The sequence below is a fragment of the Capricornis sumatraensis genome, chromosome 6, assembly GCF_032405125.1.
Source record: "Capricornis sumatraensis isolate serow.1 chromosome 6, serow.2, whole genome shotgun sequence".
Classification (NCBI taxonomy): domain Eukaryota; kingdom Metazoa; phylum Chordata; class Mammalia; order Artiodactyla; family Bovidae; genus Capricornis; species Capricornis sumatraensis.
This window is the reverse complement of record NC_091074.1, coordinates 18372688-18388120: the sequence shown is the minus strand read 5'-3', so window position 1 is coordinate 18388120 and position 15433 is coordinate 18372688. Positions and strand designations below refer to the sequence as shown.

The following is a 15433-nucleotide window of genomic DNA, read 5'->3' as shown; positions in this document are numbered from 1 at the left end:
TTTGCCATCTCCTGGAGCTGGCTCAAACTCATGTCCTGAGTCAGTGATGTTTTCCTACCATCTGGTTCTCTGTCGTCCCCTTCTCCTCCTGCTTTCAGTCTTTCCCAGCATCAGGGTGTTTTCAAATGAGTCAGTTCTTCGCATCAGGTGGCCAAAGTATTGGAGTTTCAGCTTCAGCATCAGTCCTTCCAATGAATATTCAGGACTGACTTCCTTTAGGATTGACTGGTTTGATCTCCTTGCAGTCCAAGGGACTCTCAAGAGTCTTCTCCAACACCACAGTTCAAAAGCATCAATACTTCATTGCTCAGCCTTCTTTATGGTTCAACTCTTACATCCATACATGACTACTGGAAAAACCATAGCACTACATTTATTGTGCACTTTATTTCTAATGCAATGCCACTGCTGATCTGATGGGAGGTACCAACGGGTCTGCGGTCCAAAGGTTGGGGACCCCTGTTACAAAATATCATAGCGATGTTAAAAATAATAAGCATGAGGGGTAAATCACTAGATATGCAAATAATTAAATTGCAAAGCATAAAGTTACCATGTTTGTACATTAACAAGGACAGGAAGCACATTTGGAAGGATTGAGTTCAGCTCAATTATTTTCACAGATGCCCACAAGAAGAGAACAGGCTCAGATTGAAGAACAGTGATTTAGAATGAATATAAAAGAACATTAGGATTATAAAGTGCTGAAGAAATCTATAAAAGAAAACATTCAAACCTTTCCCTCTAGAGATTAAAAAGATAATTACATTGGTTTCTCATTTATTTCCCTGATTATAACAGTCAAAGATAATTTATATTTGGCTTTGATAGGTGTTCTTTGCCTCGGGGGTTTCTCCTTTCTAATTGTGTTTATTTAGGCTAATAGAAAATGAATTTGCATTCCTTGAACTTCTACCAGTTGAAGGTGGGTAGATGACTGAGAAGAATGCTTAACAGCTGGGGAAAATCCCCTTGGAATTTAAAAGGTGCTGGGAATAATCCAAAAAGTAGATAATCCGTGGAAGAATTAACTGTACATGAATTTGGTAATTGCCCAGTATCTTTCTCTTTTTTTAAAAAATTTCTAAATTGAAGCATTGTTAATTCACAATGTTTCAGGTATATAGCACAGTGATTCAGATATATATATGCACACACACACACATATATTGTTTTAGAGTCTTTTCCACTGTAGGATATTATAAGATATTGGATATAGTTCCTTGTGCTATACACTAGGTTCCTGGTTTTTTTTAATCTATTTTATATATAGTAGTATATATATATCTATCTATCCCACATCTCCTGCCTCAGCTCTTCAAGAAAAAAGAGCCATGACATCATAGCCAGGGATCTAATGTGTGAGACAGGGGAGCAGCTAGGACCATTTTCTTATCCTGGTACCATGTATGATACCTCATCTTACAGTTAGTTCCTTTTTAATATTAATACCATATATAATTAATATATGACATTGTGCTATATTATTTTATGCTATGCTATCTTATATGGCCATCACTGGTGACTCAGTGGAAAAGAATACTCCTGCCAAGCAGGAGACAGAGGGTCAATGCCTGGGTCAAGAAGATCCCTTGAAGAAGGAAATGGCAACGGACTCCAGTATTCTTGCCTGGGAAATCACATGGACAGAGGAGCCTGATGGGCTTACAGTCCACGGGGTTTTAGTGACTAAACAGCAACAATACTATCTTACATCATATCATAATTATATTTTATAGTTACTTTTAATGCCTTTGTACAGGGATTTCTTGACAATAATATTGTGAAAATCCCATTTTCAGAGTAGTTGTTACAAGGATTCTTGCTGCACTTTCAAGATGTGAGGACCATTGCTAGGGCATCAGCGCCACTCATCTCACACCAAATGGCAAGGGAAGGAAAGTTCTCAGGCAGTGAGGTCAAGATGAAGGAAGAGGCTTGTTAGTTTTTGCTTTTTGGTTATAATATCTTGGGCTTCCCTGGTGGCTCAGCTGGTAAAGAATCTGTCTGCAATGTGGGAGACCTGGGTTTGATCCCTGGGTTAAGAAGATCCCCTGGAGAAGGAAATGGCAATCCACTCCAATATTCTTGCTTGGAAAATCCCATGGACAGAGGAACTTGGTGGGCTACAGTTCATGGGGTCACAAAAGAGTCAGACACGACTGAGCATGCACACATGGCTAAATATAAAATACTTTTTGGACTGTCTATCACTGAACAGGTTTCACATTACATCTTGCCCCTTACTATCCAGGTTGTTTTAAAAAGTGACTTGACTTCTAATATGAGATTGGGCTTTAAAGCCAATACTTCAGTCCTACAGTGAAAATCCCAAGTAATGCTAAGTTTAAAAATCAGTATCCTCGGGCTTCCCTGGTGGCTCAGCGGTAAAGAATCTGCCTGCCAACGCAGGTGACATGGGTTTGATCCCTGATCTGGGAAGATCCTACATGCAGCGGAGCAACTAAGCCCGTGTGCCACAACTACTGAGCCTGTGTTGATCCCACACGCCGCAACTTAAACAAGAAGGCTCTAGAGCCCAGTCTCTGCAACAAGAGAAGCCATGGCCATGAGAAGCTTGCACACCACAACTAGAGAAAAGCCTGTGCAGCGAGGGAGACCCAGCAGAGCCATAAAGGAAAATTTTAAAAAACCTGTATCCTTCTCTCCTTTCCTCTTTATTGAAAATGCATTCCTTATGCTATCAATCTGGTATGTTGTTCATCAAACACACAGACCAAAAAAGCCTAAAACCTAAAATGGAGAGAGAAAACTGAATAAAAATAAACTGAAAATATCCCCTTCAAGCTTAATCCATGTGGCTTTCACGGAGGTATAAAGATTACCATATGGTGTAGTGAATTTATGGAACAAATTTGTTGTTGGGCAAAAGAGAAAAACCAGAGAGTATCATTTATTCATTTAGAAAATATTTATTAAATGCCTGATAGCATCAAGCAATGTACAACAAGGAGCATGGTAAAACCATGCCTGACCCTGTAGTTTGGCAGATTGGAGTAGAGAGATAATTAATCATCTTTGCAAATATCAGTGACCTTTGCAAATATATGCTTCTATTAGTTATGGTAAAAGAAAAGAATTAACAAGATCTTCTAAAAAGTTTGAAGACCTTGAATTTTATCCAGGATGATAGTAAAAATGTTTAACAACTGGCAATGCTACCAACCAATCAAAATAGACAGAGGCTGGTCAGCCATACCAATGAATTCTGCCTGAACATTAGCCCTAGTTATATTAATTTAGGGATTTCCACTCATAGTAAGTAGAATGAAAATGCAAATATAATCATTTTAAATATGTCTCTTTTTATTTTATCTATTTGCTTTTTTATAAGTCTCTTTTTTAAGTTGTTGGTAACAAAGTTAGTTTAAAAACACAAATACAATATGAGAAAAACTTAGCTAGATTTTAAATTTTGGGTATTTTTCATTTTGCCATTTTTAGTGAATTTATTTTATAAAATTTTATTATTATTTTGAATAGGTATTACCTTCACATGATTAAAAACATTCACAAGATTAAAAATTCAAAAGACACAAAAGGCTCTCCAGGTTAAGAGTCTCTTCCACCCTTTAGACAGTTTTCCTGGCTGAAGGAAATCAACATTGCCCCTTTTCTTGTAAAAGTAAAAGTAAAAAAGTGAAGTCGACCAGTCGTGTCCAGCTCTTTGTGACCCCACGGACTGTAACCTGCCAGGCTCCTCTGTCCACAGGGTTTTCCAGGCAAGAATACTGGAATGGGTGGCCATTTCCTTCTCCAGGGGATAGGTGAAGTCTTCCAGAAACACTGTGTACGTGACTCTTTTTTCTTCTTTAGGTTAGTAAATCTCCTTAGACAGGAGCTTGTAGACCAGCACAGAAAAGAAGTGGTGACTAAATCAGACAAACAAGAACAGTAAGATACAATGCTTTATCTTAGTTTTAGTGGGATGGATTGAATGTTTATTCCTAAATTGAAACCCTAACCCTATGGTAATGACACAGGGAGGTGGGTGGGGCCTTTGAGAGGATTAGGTCATGAGGGAGAGCATTCATACATGGGACTGGGAGCATCCATGCTCAGTCGCTCAGCTGTGTCCGGCTCTTTGTGACCCCATGGTCTGTAGCCTGCCAGGCTCCTCTGTTGATGGGATTTCCCAGGCAAGAATACTAGAGTGGGTTGCCACTTCCTACTCCAGGGGCTCTTCCTGACCCAGAGAACGAACCAGCGTTTCCTGATTGGCAGGCAGATTCTTTACCACTGAGACACCAGGGAAGCCCTGCTGAATGGGTTTAGTGCCCTTTATTAAAGAGACTACAGAGGGACCTGTTAGCCCTTTCATCAAGTGAAGACACACGGAGAGTCTCTGAGCCAGAAAGCAGGTTCCCACCAGACACTGAGTCTGCTAGCACCTTGATCTTGGATTTTCCAGCCTCTAGAACTATGAGAAATACATTTTCTGCTGTTTATAAGCCCCCGCCCCCACCAGTGTTTTGTTATAGCACCTGAGATGGACTAAGACGTACGGGAAAATGAATCTCAGTAACTCACAGGGTAAGATATTCTGTCTACTGCCATATTCTGGGGCAAAGACGTTCCCTTCAAAGGAAAGAAGGCTTTGACTGTAAGCTTTAAAGATGGACTATTTCAAGTTCATTATATACATCTAGAGTTAAAGAAATCCAAGTATAATTTTTTTAAAGGGATCCTGATTTGTTCTTTTAAAATTAAGGTACAATTCATACACCACACCACCCAGCACTTTAGTATATTCGCAAGGCTGTAAAGCCATCACTACTGTCTAATTTCAGAACGTTTTCATTACCCCCGAAATAAATTGCATACCCATTACAGTCAGTCACTCCTCCCCTGCTCCCTGGCCCCTAGAAACCACTCATCTATTTTCTGTCTGTATGGATTTGTCTATTTTGAATATTTCATATAAATGGAGTTATATATGAGGTGGCTTTGGTGTCTGGTTTCTTTCACTCAGCACTCTATGTTCAAAGTTTATCTATGTTGTAGCATATATCAGTACTTCATTCTTTTTTCTTGCCCTTGCTTTTTAAAATTTATGGCAAAATTTATATGCTACAAAATTTATCATTTTAACCATTTTTAAGCGTACAGTTCAGTGACATGAAGCACACACCCATTGTTGTACAACATCCCCACCATCCGTCTGAAGAACCGTTTTTAAAACTCAAGCTGAAACTCTACCCGTTATATAACATCCCTTCTTCGTAACCTCTGTTTTACTTTCTTTCTCTGTGAATTTGCCTATTCTAAGAACTTCATAAAAGCAGAATCAACAATATTGGTCCTTTTGTGTCTGGTTTATTTCACATAGCACAATGTCTTCAAAGTTCATTTATGTGACTACCTTGATACAGAACTGCCTTTCATTTTAAGGCTGAATACTATTCCATTGTTTGGATAGACCCCATCTTGTTTATCCATTTCTCACCAAGTGGACATTTGGGTGTTTACATTTTTGACGATTATGAATAATGCTACTATGAACGTTAGTGTACACGTTTTTGTATGACCATGTTTCCAGGTCTCTTGGGTGGAAGAGACTCTCAATGAGACTGTAGAGGAACTTGATGAGTAATACACGTTGGCTAGAGATGGATAGAGTAAGCCCCCTCATATAAACATTTGAGTTTTGAACTTTCAAAGATGCGAATGTGTGTTCGCATGTCCAATCACATTAGTTCACGTGTCTGGCGTGTTCGGTCATGTGTGTCCATCCTCTACAAGTGGCTGTGCTTTTGTGTACTTTTCAGTACTGTGTAGAGTACAGTAGAACAGGTTTTTAATTTCAAGCCCAGGATGTCTGCAAGCTTACAAACAGCAGGATGTAGCCACTTGTGTTAGTTGGGTACCAAGGCTAACTTTGTTGGATTTATGATGAAATCGGACCTATGAATTCACTTGTGGAACGGAACTCATTCATACATAGTGGACTTACTGTCCTTTGATCATGGACAATGGTCATTGAGACTGTGTTTCCTTTGAGGAAGTGTGAAAGTAACTTAGATATGGATATACAGATACATAGATTTATACACATTCCTCTGTTAATGTTCTTTTTCATTATGGCTTATTCCAAGATAGTAGATATAGTTCCCTGTGTATACGGTAGGACCTTGTTGCTTAGCCATTCTAAATGTAATAGCTTGCATCTACCAACCCCAAACCCCCAGTCCACCCCGCTCCCTCCTCTCCTCCCGCTTGGCAACCACAAGTCTGATCTCTATGTCTGTGAGTCTGTTTCTGTTTTGAGGGTAGGTTCATTGGTGCCACAGGTTAGATTGCACATATAAGTGATATTCATATGGTGTTTGTCTTTCTCTTTCTGACTTAGAATCAAGTATACTTTAAATAGTTACCCATTTTCCAAGCAGAGCTCTTCTTTCTTCAAATACCTACAATTAAAAAAAAATGTAATGATTTCATATTTCAAGGTTCAAAATACCCATTAAAAAGACATCATTAGGACTTCCCTGGTGGTCCAGTGGTTAAGAATCTGCCTGCCAGTGCAGGGGACATGGGCTCAATCCCTGGTTTCAAAGGATTCCACACGCCTCGGTGCAACTAAGCACAAGTGCTACAAGTACTGAAGCCTGCCTGCCCTGGAGCCCCTGCTCCCCAACAAGAGAAGCCACCGTAATGAGAAGTCTGCTCACTGCAGCCAGAGAGTGGCCCCTGCTTGCCAAAACCAAAGCAAGCCTGTGCACAGCAATGAAAACCAAGCACAGTCAAAAATAAATAAAAATTTTAAAAAGACATCATTAAAGGATCAATCACTAAATATTGCCAGTCTTTTCCATTTTATCAACCGAGTATAAAGAGACAGATTTTGTACCTGAAAGGGTAACTTTATTTATAACTTGGGCAAACTTTCTTCTTTCTCAGTTTCTCCATCTGAATCAATTCATTTTAGAGAATGAAGAATTTTTTAAAGGCAAGAAGTAAGAAAAGAATGGAACTATAAAGTGGAATCATTTTTGGAATTTGAAAGGTGATGACAAAACTGACAAAGGAAAAACAGGAAAATGGAGAACCTCCCTCCAAATATTTCAGCATTACTAGTATTAGAACTTGTGAAATTTATGAGTGAGCAACTCTGTTTTTTTATTTCATGGGTTCACATATCAGTGGGTGTACATTACATATATGTTTGCATATGTGCGTCTCTGGGCTTATAGCTCAGTGTTTATCTGTATAGGTTTGTTGTTATATACCATTGAGGACAGAAATTATGTCTTATTCACCTTGACTTCTCCACTGCAGAGTGCTGTACGTGGCATATTACAGGTGCTCAAGCTTGCTGGAAGGAATGAACATGCTTGTGACAAATGAATATCCTTTGGATGTATCACTGCCATGTGAGTGTATTTACATATTAGTGGAGAGGTGTTTTCCTGAGTTTCAGTCATTGTGTATCTGTCTGAATGGGTGAGGAAGGGACAACTCAAGTGAGAAGGTTTGGCAGAGGAGGGCGAGCTAGAGCCAGGAAGCAAGAGACAGCAGGTAACAGGTGTGACTGTCTCTCTCACGCCCACCCTGCACTCTGTCGGCTTTCAAAATTGGGCTCCATGTTTTTTCCTTCCTCTTGGCACTTTCTAAATTCTCTCGCACTGTCAGAACATTCCTATTTAGAAACTAGCTCAGGCCTATTTCTTCCCTTTTGTGGAGGAGGATGAGGAGCTGGTTTCATGCTTCCAACAGATCTGTTTTCCTTCCTTTTTTTAGACTCTCAAATTCTGCTTTCAAAGGGCAGGCAAAATGGAGACTGAAATAATTGATTCAACAACAACCTCAAGGCCTGTAAAATGCCACCTTTGGTACTAACCAGGGAATATCATATATCACAGGTAGACACTTTTTATACTTTAGAAAAGAAGAAAAAGAATACCATTTTCTCCTCCCTCCTAATTAACTGCCCCCGGTCTACTAGGACCCTCAAATAACAGTGACAGATAATCTCAGAATTTCTAGATGAAAATAGAACAGGGGAGTTCCCTGGTGGTCCAGTGGTTAAGACTCTGTGTTTCCACTGCAGAAAGCGAGGGTTCAATCCCTGGTTGGGCAATTAAGGTTCCATAGGCCAATGTTGTGATCACAACAAGCAAACAAAGAAAAAGAAAATAGAAGAGAACCTATATATATATAAAACCTATAGAATTTTCAGAAGACTGAAAAATAAGGATTCAGGGCTTTCACGGTGGTCCAGGGGTTAAGAACCTGCCTGCCAGTGCAGGACATACGGGTTCCATTCCTGGTCGGGGAAGACTCCACATGCCTCGGGGCAGCTAAGCCAGTGTTCCACAACTATTGATCCTGCACGTCCTAGAGTCCACGTACTGCAGCTAGAGAGTAGCCCTCGCTCGCTGCAACTAGAGAAAGCCCTCGTGCACCAACGAAGACTCAGTGTAGCCAAGAAAAAATAAAGAATAACCAAAAAAAGAGAGAAAAGTCAGGATTCACACATTTCCTGAACCCTTCTCTTGTGTCTAACAAAGTCCTATCAAGCATCTAATTCCCCTCCCAAGTCTCGGGCACCAGCAATTCTCTGGCACCCACTGGTCTCACTCTTCCCAGCTCCTCCTCCACTTGCAGCCCATGCTCCACCTGGCCTTTCTAGGATTAGCTATTGCCCGCCAGGTGATTCTGTTCATTTTCTCTTCCCGGGTAGATTACAGCTACTTTCCCTTATATGATCCACAGGTTCCAGGGGAGGCTCACAACAAAACACCTGCTGACTGAACAACAAGAGATTCAGATGTCATAGAATTTTAGGGCTGAAAGGAATCTTAGGATCTTTTTGTTCAATTTTTCTGTTTTAGAGAGGATAAGCAGAGGCCCAAAGAGTTACCTTTATAGATTTAAAAAAAATCATTGGTTCCAGACTGTATGTTCAGCTGAATAATATACTTGGTTCCTCACTAGAAAGCCATGCAGTGCAAGCTTGCTTAGTCATGTCCGACTCTTGGAGACCCCCTGGACTGTAGTCTGCCAGGCTCCTCTATCCATGGGATTTCCCAGGCAAGAATACTGGACTGAGTTGCCATCTCCCACTCTAGGGGAATCTTCCTGACCCAGGGATCAAACCCATGTCTCTTGCATCTCCTGCATTGACAGGCAAATTCTTTATCACTAATACCTGGGAAACCCTGCTAGAACCATGGTCTTTCTATTCTGACCTCCAATCTTGATCTTCCCTATTCTGACTTCAAGCCCTACATTCTCAATGAATTGCTGCCCATGGTTTGACCTGACAGTGGGGGGAAAAAACTAATTAGGTCCCAGGATGACAACTTCCTTTCAAAAGGAGGTTGGGAGGACCACTGTGGTGTTCAATGACAACAGAAGGCATCAGAAAGAAAGGGGCACTGACTTGAAGGGGTGTGGAGAGTCAGCAAGAATGTGGCAGGGGGACTTCCCTGGTGGTCTAGTGGCTAAGACTCCAAACTCCCTATGTAGGGGCCCGAGTTCCATCTCTGGTCAGGGAACTGGATTCCACCTGCTGCAACTAAAAAGATTCCACACGCCACATCTGGAGATCCTGAATGCTGTAATGAAGACCCAGTGCAGCCAAATAGATAAAGAAAATAAATATTTAAAGAAATAAATAATAAATAAAGTCAGTCATTGATAATAAAATCAAATAAAGAGGGTGGGAGGTAGGGTCTTTAGAGGGCCAATGACCAAGTCTAAGCAGAGTCCAAGCAAATGCAGTTCTTCACCAAAAGGCAATTAGAGTCAGGTAGGAACCGATAGACGTGAGGGGCGAGAACAGAAACACTAGACAAACTCAGATCTGGTTCTGACTCTACCCTTGACAAGAACTATAATTTGGAACAAATTATTTAACGGTCAGGTCCTCAGGCAGACTCAGAATCTTATAGTCTCTGGTTGGGAGCAAGTCTTCATTCCAAGGATTTGCAATCAGATTTTTGATCTTAAAAAGCTGGAAGAGGGTTGAAGGGATAAATTGGGAGTTTGGGATTAACATATACAAACTGCTATATATAAAATAAATATCCAACAAGGACCTACTTATAGTATATACACTACTCAATGCTGTGTAATCACCCATAAGGGAAAGAATCTGAAAAAGAATAGATATATATGTATAACTGAATCACTTTGCTGTACACTTGAAACTAACACAACGTTGTAAATCAGCCATATTTCAATTAAAATAAAAGAAGAGCCCGGAAACAGTATCACTTCAAGTGGGAAACATTAGAGAGAATCGTCTTTCCTTGCAGAATGCTGCAGTTTGTTTACATCACAGTTTACTCAGAGCCTGCTGTTAAGTCAAAATCCCATGGTTGTTATTTTAGTCTGTTGACACTGTGGTTGCATATTTCACCAAGTGACATCATTACCATGGAGGAGTAAGACATTTGGGGGCTCCTAAATGATGACTGATGGATGGTGGTTAGATGCTTTTTCTCAGAACACCCTTTTAACTACATGTATACTGTACTACATGTGTGAACCATATTAAAAAAAAATGTTGATCACTTTCAATTAAAACACTAGATGGAAAAAAAAAAAACCTACACTAGACAGCAAAGAAATACATACTTATAAAACATTCCTACTCTCAAAGTTTTTACAAGGCCTGAATTATTCTGTAATCTGATGATGCTATAATTTTGGCATCTACATTTGAATTCAATCTCTCTGCTTAAAGCCTCTTGTGAAGTTAAACTCCTATGAGGTTTATTTTAGACTGAAACAGTTTCATATTTCTCATTTTACTACAGAATAGAAAAAAAGGCAAAATTAAAACAAAAACCAGGGACTTCCCTGGTGGTAGAGTGTTTAAGACTCCATGCTTGCAATGCGGGGTGCATGGGTTCTATCCATGGCCAGCAAACTAAAATCCCATATGCTGTGCAGTGTGGCCAAAACAAAAAAAGAGGACCTCAAAATTACGCTGATCATTGGCAAATGCCCTGCTGTAGAAGTGTAGAAAAGCCCTTGAAGTTATCGTATGGACACGGTCTGCCCAGCTGTAAACTTGAGCATCTATTTTTAACCCCTTTCACACAGTCAGAATGTTAGACCTGAAAGGGACCTTTGAGGTCATCTGATCCAAGCCACTCAATTTCCAAAGGCAGGTAGTAGAGATCAGAGGCATCAGAGACTCGCTGAAGTCCAGCAGGAGATTATTTAGTGCAGCTGATCTGGAACCTGTGTGTTTCAATTCTCAGCATTACTGTTCTTTGCTTGCTTTTACTTACATTTGTTTTTTAAATTGTTAAATATCATTGCACTGTATACGGTAAAAAACAAAAACTCTCTTCTAACAGACTTCCCTTTCACTCTTCCATGTCGTCCAACTTTTTAAGGGAAACCACTATTGAAAGTTAGGCTTCTCCGGTGGCTCGACTGATAAAGAACCCACCTGCCAATGCAGGAGACATAAAGAGACATGGGTTTAATCCCTGGGATGGGAAGATTCCCTGGAGGACAGCATGGCAACCCACTCTAATATTCTTGCCTGGAAAATTCCATGGACAGAGGAGCCTGGAGGGCTACAGTCTATGGAGTTGCAAACAGTTGGACAAGACTGAGCACATGTGCACACATTAACCGTTTGCTGTATACATATGCAAATTCCACATGTGTGTCTAAGCACTGATACATTCATTCACATACATATGGGTATATACACGGGCCAAGATTTTTTTTGTATTTTATTTAATTTTTATTGAATTATAATTGACATATAACATAATTTTAGTTTCAGGTATACAACATAGTGATCTGACAGTTTTTAAAATTTTAATTATTTTTTTATTGAAGGATTTTGCTTTACAGAATTTTGTTGCTTTCTGTCAAATTTCAACATGAATCAGCCATAGGTATACATATATCCCCTCCCTTTTGAACCTCCCTCCTATCTCCCTCCCCATCCCACCCCTCTAGGTTGATACAGTGTGCCCCTGTTTGAGTTTCCTGAGCCATACAGAAAATTCCCATTGCCTATCTATTTTATATATGGCAGGCTAAGATTTTTGAAAATACTTTTACTTCAAACTAGAACCTAACTAAACCAAAATAAAAATGAGGGAGGGAATAAAATGGGAGTTCTGAACCACAAAATAAATATCATTTCTAATAGAAATGTTTATTTCTCTTATCATTGCTCACCTAGAAATTAACATGAAATTTTTAAACATTTTTATTTATTTGACTGCACTGGGTCTTAGTTGTGCCATGTGGGTTCTTTAGCTGCAGCATGCAAATGCTTACAGCATGTGGGATCTAGTTTCCTGAACACAGATGGAACACAGGCCCCCTGCATCAGGAGCACAGACTCTGAGCCACTGGGCCACCAGGGAATTCCCTAGAAATTCTCATAAAATTTGACAAAAGCTATTCAGGCTTCCCAGGTGGCACCAGTGTTAAAGAACTCATCTGCTGGGACTTCCTGGTGGTCCAGGGGCTAAGACTCCATGCTCCCAATGCAGGGGGCCTGGGTTTGATTTCTGGTCTGGGAACTAGATCCCACATGCTGCAACTAAGGGTTCACATGCTTCAACAAAAATTGCAGCCAAATAAATTTTAAAAAGAAAACTCACCTTCTAATGCAGGCGATATAAAGGACACTGGGTTCAATCCGTGGGTCATGAAGATCCCTTGGAGGAGGTCATGGCAACCTACTCCAGTATTCTTGCCTGGAGAATCCCACAGACAGAGGAGCCTGGCCAGCTACAGTCCGTGGGGTCTCCAAGAGTCGGACACGACTCAGTGACTAACACACACGAAGGGTCCTCAGTGTTGTGCATGGTGGGTAGGGTGGAATTTATCCTTGGGAGCAGTCTGTTATCAGTTTTGCTTCATAGGATTAGTTTGGTATTTTAGAAAGATCGTTCTGGGACCAGAATAGAGGATGGATTAGAGACAGTGAAACCAGCTGAGGGGTTACTGCAATGTGCCAGGCGAAGGCGGGGGTGAGTGTGTGAACTGAGAACGTGGAGCCGGATGTGCACAAGTCGAAGGAGAAGAGGGGTCTGGATGAAGAGACCCAGGAGGAAGACTCAGAACCTGAAAACCAGTTGGAAACGGAGGTGAAGGGGAGCTGGTAGACACTCCGCCTTCTCATCTCCTAAATCTTTTAAAAAATATTTATTAATTTATTTGGCTGCCCTGGTCTTAGTTGCAGCACACAAGGTCTTTAGTTGCAATATGTGGGACTGAATTCCCTGGCCAGTGATCGAACCTGGGCCCCAGCCTTGGGAGCAGAGAGTCTTAGCCACTGAACCACCAGGAAAGTCCCAAAGATCTTTCTTTCTAAGCAGGAACTCTGTATCTCTTGCCAACTCTGGCCATGTAACTGGGGCTCAATTAAAGTTTTCTTTTTGTTCTAAATTCATTTCAATTTTTTTCAATTAAAAATTTTGAAGAAACCTTTCATTTTTTTTATCCTCTACACAGTCCTAAGCAATTCTTGTTCATGTTTTGATTACCAAATTTTTAATGCTTTTATTTTCCTTTAAAGCATGATTTCAACTAATAAAATAGTTCTTATTACTCACCCGGTCATTCAAAAGCTGATGGTTTAGGGGTGTCCAGGTACTCATCTTTGTCTGCATTTTGGGACCATCTCTGTTTTTTGGAGGTGCAAATGCCATCATGAAATAGCTGGATATTCTTCGGTAAGAAAAACTACACCTGCAGAAGAAATGAATCATACAATCTTCAGAATACTAAAAATACTAATACCATATAATCTTTTTTAGTACACTGGGGCAGGGACAAGGGGGAGAGTAACATTTACTGGGAGCATTTTATATGTCAGGCACTTAGCAGGTTTGCTCAATTAAAACCCATAACAATACGGTAAGGTGGTGGGTTTTAGGTTATTGTACAGATGAAGAAAATGAGGCTCACTGAAAGTTACACGCTTTGCCCAGAGTTATACAGACAGTAGGTGGTGAAACAGGGAATCAGACCCTGGTCTGTTTAACTCTGTTTGATTTTCATTGGATCAAGGGGGAAAAATCAGAATCACTCTTAGCTAAGAACATACCATATTGGTCAGAGAGAAGTATTTATAAAATCACAGTGCAATCTGAACTACTCCATCTTTTGCCCCTTGTGACCTCCTTCTTCCTCTCTTAACTTTCTGACATCTAGCTAACAAGGGCTCTAGCTTGCTACCATATTTAAGAAGTAGAATGGTACAACGGACAAGGCCAAGAATTTACATAAGGACAGATTTAGGTTTATTGGGGAACATACACTGGTTTTGGATGCCCAGTACTGTATATATCTGCCTTCATTTTTGTGGTCTCATGGCATGTGGGATCTTAGTTCCCCAACCAGAGATGGAACTCACATCCCTTGTATTGGAAACATTGAGTCTTAACCATGACTGTTGCTGTTCAGTCACTAAGTTGTGTCCAGCTCTTTGCAACTCCATGGACTGAAGTACACCAGGCTTCCCTGTCTTTCACTATCTCCCAGAGTTTGCTCAATTCATGTCCACTGAGTTGGTGATGCCATCCAACCATCTCATCCTCTGTTGCCTCCCCTCCCCTCTTGCCCTCAATCTTTCCCAGCATCAGGGTCTTTTCCAAGGAGTCGTCTCTTTGCATCAGGTGGCCAAAGTAGTGGAGCTTCAGCTGCAGCATCAGTCCTTCCAATAAATATTCAGGGTTGATTTCCTTTAGGATTGACTCATTTGATCTCCTTGCTGTCCAAGGGAGTCTCAAAGGTCTTCTCCAGTACCACAATTAAAAAGCATCAATTCTTCAATGCTCAACCTGCTTTATGATCCAATTCTAACCATTGGACAGCCAGGGAAGTCCCTATGTCTGCCTTCATTGGATTAAAGCACTCTAATTTCCATGAGGGGTTATTTTTCCCTCATTGTTCAGGGTCTGCTGTGTTGGTTAATCAAGGTGGCCTCCCCTTGCCCAGTCATGAGACTAAGCTAGGCCAGGTAACTGATCATGGCTTATCCTTGCTTTACAGCCAAGGTGATCATTCAGAGTACCATAGATGCTCTGAGTAGTAGACTGTTAAACTGTTCTTAGACTCTTCTTATAGGGGCTTCCTAGATGGCGCTAGTGGTAAAGAACCTGCCTGCCAATGCTGGGAGACCTAAGATGCAGGTTTGATCCCTGGGTCAGGAAGATCCCCTGGAGGAGGCCATGGCAGCCCACTCAAGTATTCTTGCCTGGAGAATCCCTTGGACAGAGGACCCTGGTGGGCTATAGTCCACAGGGTCACAAAGAATCAGACACGACTGAAGCAACTTGGCACAGCACGCATGTCCTTTTTTATCCATTTTGTGTGCCACCTGATAGCCTTGCAATAAATTTCACCTACATTAGCTAGAAGACTCTTCTTGTAGGGGCTTCCCTGGTGGCTCAGATGGTAAGGAATCTGCCTGCAA

The 15433-nt window shown here is 40.8% G+C and overlaps 1 protein-coding gene across 1 annotated transcript in view; it reads right to left on the bottom strand.

Annotated features, from left to right (window-relative positions):
* Positions 1–13667, bottom strand: part of FBXO16 (F-box protein 16) — a 33091-nt gene extending 19424 nt beyond the window's left edge. Inside the window, exons 1-2 of the mRNA XM_068974607.1 lie at positions 13569–13667; positions 6396–6431 (exon numbers count right to left, since the gene is read on the bottom strand). Of these exons, the coding sequence (XP_068830708.1) occupies positions 6396–6431; positions 13569–13667 (135 nt within the window). The remainder of the gene's footprint in view (positions 1–6395; positions 6432–13568) is intronic.
* Between the last annotated feature and the right edge of the window lie 1766 nt (positions 13668–15433).